The 18,885-nt window shown below is 56.5% G+C and overlaps 4 protein-coding genes across 4 annotated transcripts; 1 reads left to right on the top strand and 3 right to left on the bottom strand.

The window, feature by feature from the left end:
* Window positions 1-1,432: 1,432 nt before the first annotated feature.
* Window positions 1,433-3,577, bottom strand: E0L32_003097 (uncharacterized protein; the record flags this gene model as incomplete). The annotated part of the gene is made up of 1 exon (XM_031137360.1): window positions 1,433-3,577. The coding sequence occupies one exon, from the start codon at window positions 3,575-3,577 to the stop codon at window positions 1,433-1,435; it is 2,145 nt and encodes a 714-aa protein (XP_030999165.1).
* Window positions 3,578-6,260: 2,683 nt separating this feature from the next.
* E0L32_003096 (uncharacterized protein) lies at window positions 6,261-6,899 on the top strand (the record flags this gene model as incomplete). Its single annotated transcript, XM_031137359.1, has 1 exon — window positions 6,261-6,899. One exon carries the CDS (start codon window positions 6,261-6,263, stop codon window positions 6,897-6,899), a length of 639 nt encoding a protein of 212 aa, XP_030999164.1.
* Window positions 6,900-8,847: 1,948 nt separating this feature from the next.
* On the bottom strand, window positions 8,848-12,000 carry E0L32_003095 (uncharacterized protein; the record flags this gene model as incomplete). Its single annotated transcript, XM_031137358.1, has 4 exons — window positions 8,848-9,250; window positions 9,316-10,480; window positions 10,586-10,616; window positions 10,678-12,000. 4 exons carry the CDS (start codon window positions 11,998-12,000, stop codon window positions 8,848-8,850), a joined length of 2,922 nt encoding a protein of 973 aa, XP_030999163.1.
* A 3,740-nt stretch (window positions 12,001-15,740) lies between these two features.
* Window positions 15,741-17,265, bottom strand: E0L32_003094 (uncharacterized protein; the record flags this gene model as incomplete). Its single annotated transcript, XM_031137357.1, has 3 exons — window positions 15,741-15,928; window positions 16,037-16,117; window positions 17,043-17,265. 3 exons carry the CDS (start codon window positions 17,263-17,265, stop codon window positions 15,741-15,743), a joined length of 492 nt encoding a protein of 163 aa, XP_030999162.1.
* Between the last annotated feature and the right edge of the window lie 1,620 nt (window positions 17,266-18,885).

The following is an 18,885-nucleotide window of genomic DNA, read 5'->3' as shown; positions in this document are numbered from 1 at the left end:
TATCAAATGTTAGCCAATGCAAAAAGAACTTCCCCTTTCCTATCCCCCATTCCCTATTCAGGTCATGTCATCAAGTTTTAAAAACTAAGCTAATAAAGAAAAAAAGGAGGCAAGCCGTACCTACGTTGCGTTCAGTCATAAGGTAAAAAAGAGAAGACAAGAACAAGAGAAAAGAAAAAGAGAACCCAGATATCTCGTAACGACGAAAAGAGACACAGAAGAAAATAGTCATGCCACAATCCCGATCCTTGTAACCCACACCCAACAACCACACACACACGCACACCCCTCTCCATCTCCTCAATCCACGTTCTCGTTCCACGTTCTCTCTTTTACCACTTTTTTTTTCTCGCACCGCACCCGCTCCACCCTCCTCCCGCGGCATCCTATCTATCTCTCTATCTAGATCGTTCCGTTTCGGCGCTTGCATATCGCGTTTCTTTCGTTGGAACCACACCCCCTTTTCGTGATCCGCCCGCTAGCACACAAGCCACACTCCCGGGGACAAACCCAACTCACACCCCTTCTCTCTCCGATCAGATCGTGAACTAGCCTTTTACTTTTGGACACAGTCCTGCCGTCTCTGACCCAGTCGAAAGCAGGGGGGAGGGGCGGACCAGGACTCCGGGATAGGCCAGCTGCATGGGTGCATGCATGCATGCATGGATGGGGGGGAGGGCGTGGCCTCCTTTAATCATGGCGTCGGCGCCGGTCTGTCACAAAGAGAGTTGGAGGTTAAACATCAGCAACACCGCTCCCACAGTTAAATGGTAGTAAAAAAAAGGGATTCTCAAAAAAAAAAAAAAGAGGACAGGGAAACCCAAGTGTTTCGTGTAATTCGAGCAGAGCAAAAGCAAGAAGAAAAAAAAGGGCGGGTGGGGAGGCAAAAAAGGTCGCGTAAGTCTATCTGAGACGGCTGCGTACACCCGTTGGCACAAGTGAGCGTTCCTGGATGGGATTGCGGAGGTTTCCGCAACACCAGGAAGAGGCTCTTCTCGTTTTTTCTTTCTGGAGAAGCGGAACATGGGGCAACCAAGATCGTGGACAGTTGACCTCAGCCCAATTTCTGAACCCAAGATTGTCTTTTCTCCAGAGCCTCAAGAAACAGCCATATAAACCAGCCCTAGATAACTCCAAAAAAAGCAACCAAAATCTTTTTGCGTGATCGTGAAGTCGTCATCATTCGTGAAAAAAAGGTGGCGCCGCCGGGAGGTCCGGCAAAGTTGCCCCAGTTCATGTGCATGTGTGTATATGTTGTGCGTTGTGTATGTGTTGTACAGTGCCCCCCGACAGGAGGATCTTTCTGTACATGCTGACCAAAGACGGATGATGTGGTTCTTTTTTTTTTCTGGGCAGGGCTATGCGGTGGCAAGGAAAAAGGGCGTTCATACGTGCCGTGGTTGGTGTGGTATAAGCATCCTCTTTTTTTTTTTTACCTCCTGCTGTAGCCAACAGGAGGAGCGGGCAAGGCGGCCGAATAAGGGTTCCCATCGACATAACGGGGCCCGTCATCGAACCGGCTTGAGCGCGGAGGAGCTGCCGGTTCCCAATTGTCAGCCCGCGATCTCGAATACCCTTCGTTGGCACGTTGCAGGCGCTGCAGCCGCCTCTCGTGGCGCTTGGCCTTCTCCTCCTGGAACTGCTTGACTTCGTGCGTCCGCTCCCGGGCCTCCTTGAGCTCCGAGATGGCGCCCTTGATGCCCAGGGCCGCGATGCTGATCGACGCCGCGTCCTGCAGGATGGCTTTGCTCTTGAGTTTCTTGGCCTCCTCCGGAGACAGCCGACCTTCCCTCACCGCCTTGTGCCGCTGGTTCCGCTTCTCCATGCTCTGATAGACATTGTGCGCCGCGTGTATGGTGGCTACGGTCGCGAGACCTGTAGTGATGATTTGCTTACCTCTCATTTTCTTTGCCCGCTTCTCGTCCTCCGAAGAATCTCCCAAGTCGCTCTCCGACGCCGAGCTATAGCCTCCTCCCCGTCCGCCTCGCCGCGATCGGTTCTGGCTCCGGTCGCGATCACGCCGGTACGACCGGTCGTCGTCGTAGTCATCGCGCCTGTCACGGCCATAGCCCCGGTCACGCGAGTAGCCGTCGTCGTAGCTATCCGCAGACGGGTCGCGGCGATGTCTGTCCTTCCTGGAAGCGCCGCGAGGTGAGTCGTAGTCGCGGTCCCGGTCGTCCTCAGGGCCGTTGCCTATGCCGAGCCTGGCGAGACTGCGTCGCGCTGTGTCGACTACACTCCTGCTACGGCTTCGGTGACGTCGATCGGGCGAGCCGTCGCGGCTGTCGTACCCATCAGGGCTGCCGCGTCCCCTCGACTTGGACCGCTCTCGGTTCTCCATGATCTTCTTGGCGCCGAAAGCACCAAGTCCTGCGGTCGCGAGGGCAGCAAGGCCAGTGGCTCCGCCGCCGCCGCCGCCGCCGTCCGAGCGTGAAGCTGCTCGAGAGCGGGAACGGCTTCGGCCGGTGGCTTTGTCCTCCTCGATATTCTTCTTGGAGCCGTTGATGACACGGTTGCCCAGCAGACCACCGATGACCGACTCGGCCATACTCAGCTTGTTACTCTTTTCAGGATTCTGAGCAGCATCAATGGTAGCGGCACCGGCAGCAGCCGTGAGAACGCGCTTGGCCTTCTCTCCCTTCCAGCCACCAGGCTGCCTGGAGACGCGGAAAGCCTCTGTTGCTCCGGCAATGAGGGAGGCCATGGCGGCCTGCTGGATCTTGTTGCCGGGCTTCTTGTCGTCACCGCCGCGAGTCCTCGAGCTCGACCTGGAGCGGCTGCCCCGGCGCGATCGAGTGTCGGATTTCTTGTCGTCGTCCTTCCCGCCAGTCAAGGCCTTCATGGCACCGCCGAGACCAGCAGCCGCAAGGGCGTTCTCGAGGAAGTTCTTGTGGCCCTTCTTCTCCTTGGGGTCCTCGTCCTCGTCCGAGTAGTACTCGGTCACTTTGCCGTCACGACCCTTGTGCACGACATATGTCGACTTCTTCTCGTCCTTGGCAGCGTGGGAGTTGTAGAAGTCGGCGCCCTTGTAGGCAGCCAGAGCACCAGCGGCACCGAGGGCGGCAGAGGCCATCGCATTACGATGGACTTCGCCCCCTTCTTGCTTGGCCTCGCGGCGGTCGTAGAGCTCCTTGCCACCGACGATGAGCGCAGCACCGGCAACGGCAGCGAGGATCTTCTGCTGCTGAGACAGCATGCGGCGCTTCTTCTTCTCCTCCTCTTCGTAGTAGACGCTGCCGGCCTTCTTGTGGGAGCGGCGATCATACTCGCGATCGTAGTCGCGGTCATAGTCTCGGTCCCGGGGCGCGTAGTAGGACCGGCGGTCATCATACTCGTCGTAATAGCCAGGCTCGGCTGACCGGGCGCGGCGGATTTCTCTCTGGTAGCCTGGTGGCGGAAAGTCGCGGTGGATTTCTTCCACCGACAGGTCGCTGTCCTCTCGTGCGCGAGGGACGAGGTCGCGAGATTGCACCCTCAGGTAGTTGTCATTGCCGTAGCGATCGCCTCGGCGCTCCTCGCGATAGTAACGCTGGGAGCGCTCCCGGGTGGGAGGAGCGTCGTACTCGTAGGCAGACATTGCAGGGCGAGCTCAGCTCAGCAGCTGCCTGAGCAATAGGCTGGGCGTCAAGGAAAACCAAAGGCAAATAGTATAGTTCCCTCTCTTGAGGAAGAGGAGGGTGTAGCAATGATGTTGATGATATCGATGGCTCAGTTCGTGTCAAGCGAAAGATGGGAAATCGCTACAAGAAAACAGAATGCCGATTTTCAAGTCTGTATGTAGATTGGGGAATTGCAGGGGCGATCCAACCTTGGTGTGTGTCTGCTTATATTCCAAGGCAAGAGATGCAGAGAAGTGGGAGGTGAAGAGGGGGGGCGGGGCAGCGCGAAATGGACTGGATGACGGGAGGGAGGGGATGCGTTGGCTTGGCTGGGCTGGCTCGCAGGGGAGGCGCTACAGTGTAGGTAGGTAAGACGCCCTTTCAGGGTTCTGAACAGGCGAGACAGGCAGGGTAGGTGACGCACACTGGCAAGACTTGGTTGGGCTGCCGCTTCGGTCGGTGCGAGCGGGCTAGGGCCGGTAATCTGGTGTCTGTCTTATGTCTCTTTGGTCTCTCTGGCCCCTAGCAGAAGCACGACGGTGGATCAGCCCAACCTGAAGGTGCCGGAGGCGGCGTCTACACAGCCCGGTCTATCTGCAGGGTGTTCCCCATTGGACTGCTCTAGAGACCAGGCAAGCCGTCTCTTTTGTCATCCCTGGTCCCATTTGCTACTTGTACACAGGGAGGCCCGGTGGCAAGGTGAAGAGGGGGGTGGTTTCGTCACGGGCCGGCGGTTGTTGGGGTTTCAGGTCGCAGCGTTGGGACGGGGAAGCCTGGCAGTGGCTCTACTCGTAGGTATCCTGATCTTGTGGCTGGTGGATAGAGGCCCAAAGGGACTGCCGGACTGGGCAGCAAAGCCAGCACAATAAGAAAGAGTGAGAGCCCTGAGTAACGGCTCTGATGGTTACGACGTGGGAAAGGCCACTTGCGGATGTCCTCGGCAGTGGCCGTGGTGGACGGCGTGGCCTCTAACGTGCCCGTAACTTATTAGTTCCCGTAGCCGCCCGCCCGCCGAGACAACTGCTAAACTCGACTTTCAGGACGGACCAGCATTGCCCTGCAACTCGAGGCTGCCAACGTCGAGTGGCAGGAAGAGGAGGCCCTGTCATTTTTTGGAATGGGTTCTTCATCTTGCTTTCCCTCTCTTCCGTGAGCAATTCTGAGCAGCCTCGAGATGTTGGGTACCGTGTTGCGTGTGCTGAGGCCTCCCCAGAAAGTCATGCTCAGCGCGGGATGTCTCTGGCAAGTTCTGGCTAGGTAGGCGTCTTGCGGGGGCAGAGGATGGGACGGACCGTGCAAGGCGCTCTTTCCTTCTCTGTGGGCGAGGAGGGGTTTGAGAAGGCAGAGAGTGGGGCTGGTGAAGTGGCACGCAGCTGCCCGCACCAAAATGACGCACCTGTCTTCCCCCGTGGCGCAGCTGGCCCGTGATCTGTGCTCGCAGTGCTTGGAAGTCGGCTAGTCCGGTGGCCGATGCGGATGCTGTGCTGCGCTGCTGCACTGCTGCTTTTTGGCCCCCACACAGACCAGACAGATTGATGCATAACTCTTCTACCACGCCCATTGCATATCCTCGCATCGTGTGCGCGCAATCCTCTACTGAAACGAACCAGAGTCCGTTCCTGACTTTGTATGGACGTCTTGCTTCCATCAACGGCCATCCTGCTCGCCAGGATATTCAGCGCCGAGTGCCGAGTGAGAAGCTGCCAGCCCAAGAGCATTTTGAGTTCCTGGTAACGAGCACCGCAATGACGTAATTTTTCCAGGGTCCTCTGGCCCAGCTCACCTTTACAAGTAGCTGAACCCCTGCTTATCGTCTGGTGTCTGAGCAGTTCATACCTTATCTGCATATGTGTACTTGAGACAGTTTGAAATCGCTGTTGCAAGGTGGTTTGCAGTAGCAATCAGAGCAAGAACCTTATGCAACTCAAAAGTAGGTCGGAATATCACATGCAATATCGAAGAAGGGCGGCCTCCTTTCATTCTCCAAGGAGCTTCCTTGCTGCCCAAACCGGCAGTTACCGGTTAATGGCCAGGCTCTCGCGACATCTTCACCAAAGGGATCTATATATTTTCCTTTGACTAGAGAGATCGCTACACCTCAGGTGACTTGTTCTGCAGGTTGTAAGACGGCAACATCCCATATCCATCGAGATCGACCCCGCTCCATCAACTCGAGTCGTCCAATAGAGCTCCGGGCCACGAAGCAAACTCAAGTGCCAAGATGCTTCCCTAGCACCTGTTTGGAGGAAGCCGTTCAGTGCGTTTCACCTCCCAAACTTAGACCACGATACGCGGTAGCTCGCTGCCAGAATCATCTTATACACAGCCTTTGCCAGCGACCCTAGTCCCTGGTTTGCCACCGCGGACTGCCTTTCTCTGATATTGGATTGCGTGGACATGGCAAGACAACTCTCGCAAAGCCTCTCGGCAATTGCTCTTTCTTTCCCTCGACGAACGAGTCCTAGAGATCAGTCTCGCTCGTTTTCATCGCACATAAAGATCCCCTGAGTCCCCTTTTCCATCTGTCCCGGTTACAGACAACAAACATGCAACACCAACACCAAGCTTGGCCGTATCACCAAATCTTGACGAACAGTCGCATATAATACTCTTTGGCCGATATCGTTGCTAGAACACACAACAACCAACAACAGATCGACAATGCATACCGCCACCGTCCTCCTCCCCTTCCTCCTCGCCGCCCTCGCCACGGCAGCACCGCAGGACGTCCCGCCCCCTCCCCCTGCTCCGCCTGCTGCTCCTCCTGCTCCGCCTGCTGCACCTCCCGGACCGCCTGCTGCTCCTCCTGCTCCGCCGGCTGCTCCCCCCGCTCCGCCGGTTGCTCCTCCTGCTCCGCCTGCGGCTCCGCCGGCCCCCGCCCCGGCTCCTCCCAACCCAGGCGCTCCCATCCCCCCTCCCCCAGACACCGGCGTGCCCGTGCCTCCGCCGCCGCCCACCGACACCGGCGTGCCCGCGCCCCCACCGCCGCCCACCGACACCGGCGTTCCTCCTCCTCCGCCCACCGACACCGGTGTGCCTCCTCCGCCGCCAACAGACACCGGTGTGCCTCCTCCGCCGCCAACAGACACCGGCGCGCCCCCGCCGCCGCCCACCGACACCCTCCTCACGGCGTTCCCGAGCGCCGTGCTGGCCGCCGACGCAGGCGCGCTCGCCAGCACTTCTGCTCCGCCGCCGGCGCCCGGCACCAACGCCGGCGCCGCGGCCCCTGCGCCGGGCCGCGCCGCCCTCCTTGGCGGGATCCTCGCCCTCGTCGCCGGGCTGTTCGCCGTGGCGTTGTAAAAAGGAGAGAGGTTTGGTTGGGTTCCCCCCTTTCCTTTCCCTCGGGGGTTAAGGGAATAGGCGGAAGCTGCCGAGGGTTCACGTCCGCCCGCCCGTCCGTCACTCGTTTCTCGTTTCTCGTCTTGTTGGGCACAAATGTCTCTCTTTCGGGGAGAGAGACAGGGGCTTTTGGATTTTGAATGGGGAAACTTTTGCTGTGATTTTTTTTTCGACCTTCTTTTTGAATCGGCGTGTTGTGTTGCTGGAAGGAATCCCCGAGAATGGTCGGGCGTTGAGAGGAGATTCTTTCCTTTTCTATCTCTATACTCGGGGTGTTTCGAAAAAAAGACCACTTTCACTTAGTATCCGGTATGCCAGTGGTCGATGATTCAGAGGACAGAAGATTGTAATATGTCCTGACATGACGACCGTATGATACCAAACAACAAACTGTTGATACCCTGCCAATACCACAAATCATATAAAGCCTCACCACATTCCCCCCAGAGTACAAAAACAGAACAGAACAGATTCACGCGAGTCCCAGCAAGAAAGTGTGTGTGTGTGTATATGTACAATATTACCAAGTTTTATCTTTGTGTAATTTTTGGGAATTTCTATTCGTACAAAGGGTGATTTGCTGATGGATGATATCCCGTTTCCCCTCCCGTTTTTCCCCTCCTAATGTGGAAAATCTTTTTTCTTCTCGCTGGCCTGTGGAAAAAACAAACGACAAACAACAAAAAACAAAAATGGTGCATGCACATAGGCACAGCAAAGAACACTTTTTTTCTTTCCCCCCCCTTCCCCGTCGAGACTTTTCTTTCATCTTCCCCTCGATGCTGTAGGTCCATGGAAGTAAGGAAGGTGAGGAGAGGAGAATACGGTCGCTCATTCTTGGACCCTTGATTGTCACTCATCCCAGGTCTAGAATGAGAATTGAAAAAAAAAAGGACGAAGAATTCATCAAAAAAAAGAATATAAAACCCCCGGTGCTTCTCCTCTTTTGTGCCGTGATGTTGGTTGGTCCTTTTGAATGCAACGAAGTTGTGAATTTCCCAGCCGGCCGACATGCATGAAAAAGAAGAAGAAAAGATTTTGCTGATGAAAAACGGCCAACTCATCCGGGTAACAATGTAAAGAGAAACTTTTTGATATTGTTCCTCCCATTTCATCTCAAAAGCAGCAAAGCAGAAAAAGGACCGAAGATGAGAGACCAGCGATGTGATGTCATGGGTGATTCACCCCAGTCTTGTTGCTGCCGGTGTAGGATGGCCGCTTGTGAGAGGACCAAAGTGCCATATGCCACACTTCAACTGTGCCAGAGCGCAGGGGGAGTAGAGCCATCCTTGCACATCCATCCCATGATGTGCGCCACGAGGCGGTCATGATGCCAGCATATCCAGCGTCATATCCTTCCTGCCTCTCCATCGCCGGTCCTCTCATGAAGGATGCTGCTGGTATCAAAGAAACAAAAGGGGGAAAGTAGGTCACCACAGCGTACCTGTCCACGTGTGTACTGGACAAACGCTGTGAGGGCGTGATGAGGCGCCCAGCGACAACAAAACACTGGTCTCGCTCGATAGGGAGATAGCACAGATCCCAGCCAAGATGCCTCAGCTCAGATCCCATGTCGGACAAGTCGACGAGCAAGATCCAAGAAAAGATCGAATGCTCGCCCAGTCATTAATGATGCCCCAGTAAGGGTTTGTGGTGGATGGTGTATTATACTTTGTCGAAGAAGGATTGGTTCATGAAGCGGAACCTGCCGTTTTAGGGGTAGTGATGATGAGTGTTGCAAAGTCCCAAAGGAGTGTGAAGGTATTCTCAAGGTCGTCGGAAAAGAGGTACCCAAGGCACACACAATCAGCCGAACTGTCAAAGACGTGCCGTGCCTGGTCATGAACACAGAAGCTCCTGGATTCACACCATGGAGACGAACGGCGCCCTGCGACTGATGGGTGGCACCTTAATTCCGTCCCTCGCCGTTAACGAGACCCATCGACTGGGCAACCTGCTTCGCCTCCTCGTAATGAGGAGTGAAGAACTCGTGGAATGGTTTGCCAGCAGCCCAGCTTCGCTCCTGGCTCAGGATCTTGTGGTAATAGCTCATCAGGCGGTTCAGACCCGTCTTGCTGGGCGTCTCCTTGCGGCCATCTTCGAGAGCGAAATCCTTGAACTCCTGGTACATGCGAGCATTGAAGTGCTCAGTCAAGGCATGCGACCAGAAAGCATAGAGATCCCTCATCTCAGGCGGGGTCTCACCGGGAGCCGCGGCCTTGCGTTGCTCAAGCGCCCTCGAGCGGAGCTTGGTGTAGGAGACGCTATTCGTCCGAGGTGCCTCCTTGGACTGTTCTACGTTCGAGGCATTGCTGTGAATACAAAGATTAGTCATGGATGTTCTTCATCAAAAAGAGAAGGCGGAGGGCGTAAGTACCTGGAGGACTCCTTGGATCCATTCACGACCGCCGGGTTGCTCTTCTCTTCGCCAGCTGACTGGGCCCGCTCGTCACTCAAGTTGACCATGAAGCTGTCCACCTGCTCATCAGGCCAGTTCTGAAAGTCGTCGAGCGTGACCGCCGGGCCGGCAAAGCCGGAGGGTGCAAAGTCGGCCACAGTGGCGGACAGCTGCGATTCGCCAGGGTAGTGGAAGCCATTCACGGCACCGCCGTTCACGTTAGGTTCAGCGTGCATGCCATTGGGATAGAATGAGTACATCTGATCGGTGCCGTTCTGGCCATAGTGCTGACCATATCCGGTCGGTGACACTGCTGGGTAGGCAGATGGGATCATCTGGCCGGGATATGGGGCCTGCGGTATCCTGTCGTGAGATCGCCACTGGAAGTGGGCAGGACCGGCAGTTCGAGCTCCTTGATCACGCTCGTCCATGGGCATGAGGAACATCTCCCACTTCTCACGGGATCGAAGCCTCTCGACATTATCGTCACCCACAACGTAATCAATCTTTTCGGACTGAGCACAAGCCAGGCGCACAAAGTCTAACGACGGCGCCAGGGCAGCCATGCGCTGGAAACTGGCCACGGTGGACAGCAGCACAAAGCCTTGCGAGTCCATGTTCTTGCGAAGGAAGGTATCCTTGCACAGGTTGTCGAGAGAGAAGTAGTACTCGACCTGCAGCTTCAAGCCGTGGATCAGATCAGGATCCTGGAAGGGCGAGGGAAATTGCGAGAAGCCATTGTAGCCATGCATCTGGTACTCCTGGGGCAACTCGCTCGTCTGGAGAGAGTGAGTCCGCTGGGCGTTGTTGCCGCCGTTAGCAGCGCGGCCACTGTACGAAGGACCGTTTGTGAGCGATTGCGACCTAGCATTGCCGCGGCCGTTTCTCGAACCGTGACCGCTAAAGGCATACTGGCCTGGCGGTGGGCTGTAGGGGTTCTGTTGCTGGGGCGAATACACGCCGTGGGACGAATATCGCTGGCCGTTAGGTGGGAAACCTGCTTGGTTGATGTGACTTGCCGCAGCGTGGCCATTGTGGCCACCGCGACCACCCCGGTAACCGCCCCGGCCGCCGCGCTCATGGCGGGCATCCGACCTCTCACGGCCGCTGTGGCCCTGTTCCTTGAAAGATTGGAAACCTGCATCTTTTCAATAGTCAGCGCCGTACCCAGTGACTTCGCCCAATTCTTGGCTGGGACTTGTGTGTTCCGTCTTATGGAACAGGGACGTATGGGCATCATAGTAATTACCTCTCGTGCTTGACTCGGCCTTGCCGGCGACCTAGGAAACAATGTTAGCGTTCTGAGATACTGGAGAGAATCAGACATGTATCTTGACTTACTGCTGATCCTTCTGTAGTAGCAGGGTCCTTAGCCCGCTCCGTCGAGGTCGTTGCTGAAGGCTTTCGCTGCTCCCGAGCGAACGATCCATCGATAGATGCTCTCTTAGAGGGCGCGGGTGCTCCCTGCGATGAAGCTCGACCAGTGCTGGCACTCTCACGCTGTGTCTCCCGGCCTTCAGATGCCTTCGCGGGAGCAGTCGTCGTAGGGGAAGCGGCGTTCACTTTCTCACCGGTAGCGGCGGTGGGACTGCCTTGTGCCCCTCTGGAGCTGACCTCCCGACCGCCTCGGCCACCGCCACGAGGCTTCGTTGTGCGCTGCGGGAGCGGCGTCTGGAAGGCGACAGTTGGTACGAATGGTACGGGGACCCACTTCTGTTTTGATTTGGCCAGACCGTTGTCGTCCTGGCTCTCCTTTTCGGTACGCTCGGTCTCCTGGACCGTCGCTTTCGGCTTGCCTTCGTCGGCGGTAGCCGCGGTCTCGGGGGTCGGCCAGGCAGCGGCGTCCTCCACGGATGGGAGTGCGGCAGATGTCCTGTCGTCCTTGTCGGATCTGCTCCCTCTAGGACCGCTTCTCCGTTGCTCTCCGGGACGAGGGGCATCTCCAGCCCGTTTCTGGGTCTTCACAGCTGCCGAGGCATCGGCAGACTCGGTGCCTTGCTTCTTGCTGCCTTCCTGAGCGGTGGCGGCAGCGCCTTCGGTAACCGCGGCCGCGACCTTGGGCGCCTGGCCTGCAACCGACTTCGCCTGTGCAGATTGCGCCTCTATGCGCTTGTGCCAGGGATTGACGGTGGGTGCTGGTGCCTCCTTCAGCGCGATCTTGACGGCTTCTTTCTCGGCCTCCTTCTGTTGAGCCTGGTCCTGCTCAGAGTCCTTGTCCGCCTGCTTGCCCTTCTTGCCCTTTTTACCCTTCCTTGAGTCATTGGAATCCTGACGCGAGTTGGCGCTCGCAGTCTTGGCAGGCTTTTCGCTGCTCGTAGGCACAGAGCCGGTCGTAGAAGTGGCGTCGTCTCGCGAGACCGTGGCCGAGGGCTGGTCGGCTGCGGGGGCGGCCGACGAGGCAGCCTCGCCAACAGATGCTACCTCGGCATCCTGCTTCTGTGGGGCAGCGTCCGACTCTGTGCTGGCGGGCTTGTCCTCGATGATCTCCGAAGCTGGCTGCGAGGAGAGCGCTGTGGCAGTAGTGGTCGTGGAGACCGCATCATCCTTACCCAGAGAGCTCGTCGACGGCGGAGCGGGACTGGACACCTGGGGAGGAGTGGCCTGGGCCGTGGCAGGCTTCCCTCTCGCGGCTTGCGCGTAGGAGAAAGTTCCCGAATTTGACATTGTGTCTGTAGGTAGCTTAGTATCACCTGAAGCCATTACAGCCAAGACGTGTGGTTTATGCGACGGGCTGTTTTCGAGCCACGTGCCCAACGAGAATGGGTGAGTCTAGCTCTCACCACCACCCTCACGCCTCGACTGCGGAAAGATGTAGACGACGTCTCCTCCAGTCAGACGCTGTCTGGAGAGGCGACCGAGAATTGCAAGCCCAACCCTGGGATGTCCCGATGGTGCTGAGCTGATCGTGATTCGACAAAGGATTTGGCGGATCTGGAAATCGTGCTGGCAAAGATTCGCAGGACTGATCGAAATCGGCAAGGATGGTGCGATAAAATAACAGAGGCTTACGCGGAATGCGAGCCGGTCGTTATGTCACTGTTGCTGTTTCGTGTTTAATGCGGCAGACCGCGCCAGAGGTGCAGTGTGAACCTTTGGGGGGGAGACCTCGACCAAACGCAACCAAGTCCGGCAGGGAATGTTGGAAAAAAAAAAAAAAGTGCTGGACGAGTCGAATGAACCCTCGAGAATCGCAACAATGACTTCGTGAAGCGGTCGTAGCGCGGGTTGGACGTGGGCAGTAGATGCCAGCAGAAACAACAACAAGCCGGTGGTCCGCGGCACAGAGTGCAGAGGATCGGTGATTGAAGCAGGAAGCTGGTTATGCAGGCGACGAGGAAGACGACAGGCTCCCGCACGACAGGACCGGTGCTAGGGTTTCTTTCACGAGGTGGAAGAAGTCAGAGCCGGTCGGGGTCGCAGGAAGAGGAAGACGGATTTGTGGGAGGAGGTGCACAATGGCCAAGGGCAGGATCCGAGAAGAGAAAAAAGAAATCCTCGCCTAAGGAAAAGGTGAGGAGTAGAATTGTGTGTGAGTGAGTCTGTGTGTGGAATAAATTTTTTCGGTCACTGGCGTTTCCAGGATGAATACAGTAAATTTTGGGCGGCTCCTCACTTTAGCACCACCCACCGGCTACAGTGGAGATGCGCGAATATAAATCGGTTATTTGTTAGCGGAAAATGGGCAAGTTTATAAAAGGTTTCGGCAGGCACATTTGCCTGTGTTCACGCCGACATTTAGGTAGGTAAGGTAGTGATGCTGTTCAGGGTTGCCAGCTGGTGGTTCAAGTGGCCTGGGCAGACAGACGCCTTTTAGGACTTTGTTTTTAGTTGACCTCTGCTCACTCACTCACCAGACCCGACATCACCGCCCAGTGCTGCTGGCATTCAGCATTCCTCAGGAGTGATACAACAAGCAGATACGACCAATGGCTGACACGAGATGACGCTGAGTCAAAGCACGAGCAGAGAGTGCCACCGGCTAGCAGCCGGCTGTGCCTAATGTTCAAAAAAGGAAGGGCATTGGCATCTCTACAAAAAGCGCCTTACAAGACCCCCAACGTCCCAGTGTGGCCTTTGGGGTGACCCAGACCCCTCTCCTCCCGAGAGCCGTGACTGAGATCAACGGCCGAGGAATCAGGGACTGCCAACACAAATTCACACTCTCCACCAGACGATGCCAGGATAGGATCTCAGAGCTCCGTGGCGCTCGGCAAGATGCAACACCACCGCTCGGGAGCACCCTATGCACATCGCAACTCTGTCTCGGGCGGGGGAGGGGAAGTCTGGCAGAGTTAGCCGGGCCAGTCATTGGCGTTGCAGCGTCTCAGCAGGGCACGTTAGGTAACAGCAACCTAATTAGCATCCCAGGCAGCCCGCCGGCCATCTGGACACAACTCAACTTCTGGATGCACCAGGGCAGTGCTTAAAAATAGCAAGGTGACGCTGGACAGGATGACACATATTGCATCCTTCCAGGGCAGAGCCTGCACGCCGCGTACAGTCATATATATCGGAGACAATGCACCCGGAGACTCGACCTGAGGCTCAGCGATTTGATCCTCGATGTCCGGGGAACCAGAGCTTCCCGGAGATTGCTTGGACCAGCCTGGCTCTTCCACAGCTAGTCTTGGCCTGGCTTCTTTTTTTTTTTTTGAACCTGACCCTCCCGAGCAAGCTATTAACCTCGAAAGCTATTTAACCCAGTCAATCCTCTCCACGGCCAAGGATCCTATTACTAAGACACTAAGCCTAGCCGTTGCAGTTCCTTAGCCACCGTCTTGGCTTGGGTCTTTTCACATTCTTTTCGACGGCTAGGATCCAGAGTTTGGTGTTGCGGCATCTGATATTCCAGACGGGGGTCAGCCAAGGGGACAAGAGCGTCAGATGTTGTCTGGTCCGTATTCAGTATGACGACCTGCCGAATGGGGACAACCAGTGAGGAAGATCCAGAGAGCATCCGAGAAATTGTCATTCAGGTACCCACCAGAGCTTGCCCGGGGTATGAATGTGTGTCAATCAAGACCCGTGGCAACGATGTGCCTGCTCTGCTACCCTGGGCCTGCTCGCCAAGGGCGGAATTTCTCTGATTTTACCTAGGTTCCCACACATCGTACGGCTCCGGGAGAACCGCAGTCCATTTCTGATCCAATTCTGGGGACCAGAAAGATTCCATCATCTCCTTCCACAAGTGGATACACCAGGGAAAAACGGACTTCAGGGATCAACCACTTTTATCGATAACGCCCGCCCCAGTTCTGCAACGCGACTGCCTGCCAGATGCATCTGTCCATACAAGTAGAGGCTCTATCCTGCGGATTCCTCCGGCCGGCAAGGGTCGTGCATGACAAGCTGACTGGATGGACAGGTCATCGTAATACTGCACGACCAACATGATGGATTGAGCTGAGCCTGGCACATCACCCCAAGCTTCAAGTTTGCCCTCCATCCATTCATCCCACCTTCGGCGTTTAGCAGTCCGGACACGTAGTTTACCTTGTAAAAACCCGGCCTGTCCAAGCCCGCAAGATCCAAGATCCAAGGGCATCGTAGTATGGCCCTTTCTTCCATCAATCAACCCAGTCCTTTCTTCGTCAGCTATCAGCCATCAGCCAAAAGAAGGAGGGCTCCATCGCTCACAGTCTCCCCGTTGCACATTACACACGTCTGCCTGCCTCACGCAAGAAAGCTTGAGCCCTCTCACACACTTGACGCGCACAGAGAACACGTCAGCCTGCCATCGAGCAGAATCGCTTACCACCTCCCCAAGTGCTCCAGCTCCCTCTTTTCCCTCCTACGTGTAAGCCGTTGCCGTGAAACGCGCAGCAAAACTTGTGCGCCCCTACCTACATTACGCTGCCCTCCTTTACCCTACCTAGGTACCTACCAAACCCCCTCAAACAGCATAAATAGGTGACTGCGCAACTACCGTGGTCGTTCCGATACCCGAGCCGCTTCCCGCTCCCGGCATTTGTTTCCGTGCCGAAGAAAATACTTGGACTGATCTTGGCCGAGTGAAATGATGGGATGAACCGTCATGCTATAGCTGAAAATCATTAGGGTTTGAACAGGAGGCCATTGGAGAGCTCTCCTGACGTTGCCTACCTGCCTAGGAATATATATATTCAAGGCCGTAGACTTGGCACTGAGCCTCCGACATTTGCTCTCAAACCCTAGCATGCATGACCATGGATGCATCAAGTACACCCGTAATGGTCTTTGAAGCGATACCGCTTCCTCCTAGAGCTTTCCATCCATACAAATGCTCATCATTAATTACCCTACGACCCATTATCTTTGAAAGTAGAAATAAAGCAAAGACTTTTGTACAAAAAGCCATGGATGACAATGGGCTGCCGCCAGTACCTTGTGTCCCTGTGACAAGTTGTGACTGCCCTCGTTCCTATCTAGTCTCGCTCGACCAACTGCGCAACCGCCATCATCAGCCCGTCATCCAGGCCGCCGCCCTCCGGGCCCCAAAGCTGGTCGCCAGGCGCAGGCCGCTCGACCCCATCGGGAAGTAGCTGACCAGGTACCACGCCAGCGCGGCCAGCTGGACGATGGCTGAGAAGAGGGTGAGGATCGTGCTTTGGAGCTTTTGCCCAAGATATGTCAGCCAAACCAACGACAAACAAACACAACAAGCGATGGGGGGGGTTATGTCCAGGACGCAAAAGTAAGTATGGCTTAATTATGAACTTACACCGAGCGAAAAGTACAGCGTCAGGCCGATCGAGCCGAAGTAGGCGGCCGTAAAGGGCAGCCTCGGTCCGGACGCGAGGTGCTGGACGTAGGTCATGGGGCCCATCACAGCCGCGAAAGACGCGAGGAAGAGCATGGAGCCCAACGTCCATCTGCGCCGCGGATCGGGAAACGAGTCAGTATCCCATGTCTTGTCTGCTCGAAATACGATAATATGGGAAACCACCTTGGCCCTTGGGCGAAGGCAGAATAAGGGGCAAAGCAGCAACAACAATCAATCTTCGGCAGCGGGGAGAGAGGTACGATCGTGACTAGGACAGGAGGTGCCCTCCCCCCCATGGCAGTTGAGGTCATTCCCGCAACGTCACCGGGTTGACAGGAGGTCGGCCCCAGATGTCATGCGAGATATCCGCATGCAAGAGCGGGTACCCGCAGTAAGACATGCTGGACGTGCAGGGGCCGGGAACAACACCAACGGCTGCCTTGTATGCCTGTCCAACTAGACGCCGTAGATCCCGCCCAACGTGTTGCGCGCCCTGCGAGGCGACCGACCGGTGACCACGACCAAAAGAGAGGGCCTTGTATGGCGCGACGGGGGTTGGATAGGGGAAAGACAAGTGTGGGGAGGGAATATGCAACTTACAGGATAACAAACTTGCGCGGCCGCAGCGACAGGACCGGGAAGAGGAAGAAGCAGACGACGAAGCAGGCCAGGGCGCCCAGATTGCAGCCGGCAAAGACTAGCATACGATCCCACCTACTCACTGTTGATCTCAAACCAGATTCGTCAGTCCATGAACCACCCCAAAGAAGAGCCGTAACCCAATATCAAGACAAAGGGGGTGGAGTAAGAAAGATGTTCATGTGCGGAGCTAAGACAAGGCCTCCCAACAGCAGCCGGCACATGTCCCACAGCCGGATCTGCTGCAGGGACATGGGCGGCGTCTGAGACCCCGATAAGGAGAGAGGAAAGGGCTGCACTGGGCAGTAGTAGTAGGTTGACTCACGAACAAACCAGCCTTCTTCCTCCTCGCGCCGGCTGGGCGCCGGTAGCGGGGCGCCCTGGCCCTCCGTCGTGGGCAGCTGGACATATCCGCGGTCGCCAAAGGGGTTCAGGGACTGGAGCGAACTGAGCAGACCGCTTTGTTGGGACGTGTTGACGGGAGCATCCCGTTCGCGGCGCGCCCAGCCCAGGGAGCCGATGGAATCCCGGAATGTTTGTGACGCCATAGCCGCGAGATGCTTGGTGGTTTTCCTTTCTCCGCCGTATTCCAAATCTCCTCCGCGCAAGGGCGTCTTTCAGTGGTTCGAGGGGGGGCTTTCCCAGTAGCAGAGGGCCGAGACCCTTTTCACAACAACACGAAGGCAGGTCTAGGAATTGTGTGCCGAGTGACCACACTTCAGAAACAGTGGTGTAGAATCAAGGTTGAGGATCGGCTCGTGATTGTTCGACTCGCGGAGGGGTGTGGGCTTGGGGCCTATCCAGGTCGTGCTATTGGCCAGACGGTCGATATATGGAGGGTGGCGTGCGGAGGGTGGACGAGCCGCTAGGGTGGTAGGTCCCGGAGTCAAGGCAACATCCGCTGGACAAGTAGAGCGCCTAGACGTGACATTAGTTCCTCGAAGGCATGGAGAGGGACCCTGCTTCGGGCGGTTCATCCTTATCACTAACGTACAGGACGGTGTCCAAGGGGCCAAGGATGCTGGGGCTTGTCGCGGCGAGACGGTGAAACTTTTGGGTTTCGATAGCCGGGAGATGGCAGCTGGACAGCCAGTCGCCTTAATGAGTCTCGAGATCACGGAGAGACTGGGTGGCGAGACAACGTAGGCCTCGATGTGACAATGGCTAGCAGCCTGTTTCGACCGCGCGTTCCGCAACTCGAAGGGGGAAGCAGTCGGGGTAGGTGTGTGCGAATGGTGGCCTCTGGACACGGATCCGGCAAGGCAGAGAAAAAGGTGGAGGAGGTTTAGTACGGAGCAGGTCTTCCTGGCCTGGGGGGTGGTGGGTTCAGTCAGGGATTCAATGTCGCCTTGGGAATCCGACGCTGGGCTGCAGGTCGCGCGGCAGTCGACGAGTCTCGCTTTGAAATGGCAGCAAGCGCAACGGCGAGGGCCGATCGGATTTACTGGGTCTCGAGGTTGATCCGGGCACATGGTTGGACCAAGGGAGCACCGTGCATGATGATCGCACGGGAAGACAGGGATGCGGCCTCCAATTGCCATGCACCGAAACCCACCTCGAGGCAGAGGACTTGCCCTCATCACCATCCTTATCCCGACATCATCGCCGTCATTGCACGGCCGGCCCTTGCGGGAGGTCTGCCAGCCCACCTGCGTGTTTTTCCGCCATGACGCCAGATCGATTGAACTGCCCCGTCGAAAGCCGGGTGCATCTCAGACACGAAATCACGAACCGGCCGGGATCTGATACGAGGATCTCCCTGCTCTCCCACAGGATGTGGCAAAGCAGCTGCGGAATGTGGATTTCAAGATTGCCATCTTCCCCACCCCCAGTCTCTCTTTTCTTTGGCGTCGGATCGCTGCCCAGATGGTTATCCTTCCATCCTTGTTTCGTGAGTAGCGCGCCGCTCGGTGAGTAGTAGGCAGAGATGGGGATACCTGCCCAGGACGCCAGTCTCTGGCCCGTTTTCTCGATGTCTTCTCTGTGAATCTCGAGGTACCTACGAGAAGACTCACTTATCCTGCCCAGCTGTCCATCTTACCCGCCACTTTCTTCCAGGTTTCGAACAGGACTCCCTGTCCTCTTGGTCACATATCGCAAGTTTTGCTGACTGATGGAATGGCCGCATTGATGGGAGCAGGCATGTCATATGTCCTTGTTGATATTGG

Source organism: Thyridium curvatum, assembly GCF_004353045.1.
Source record: "Thyridium curvatum strain D216 chromosome Unknown NODE_13_length_580902_cov_83.771903, whole genome shotgun sequence".
In the NCBI taxonomy this organism is placed as follows: domain Eukaryota; kingdom Fungi; phylum Ascomycota; class Sordariomycetes; order Thyridiales; family Thyridiaceae; genus Thyridium; species Thyridium curvatum.
This window is presented reverse-complemented; position numbering and strand designations above follow the sequence as displayed.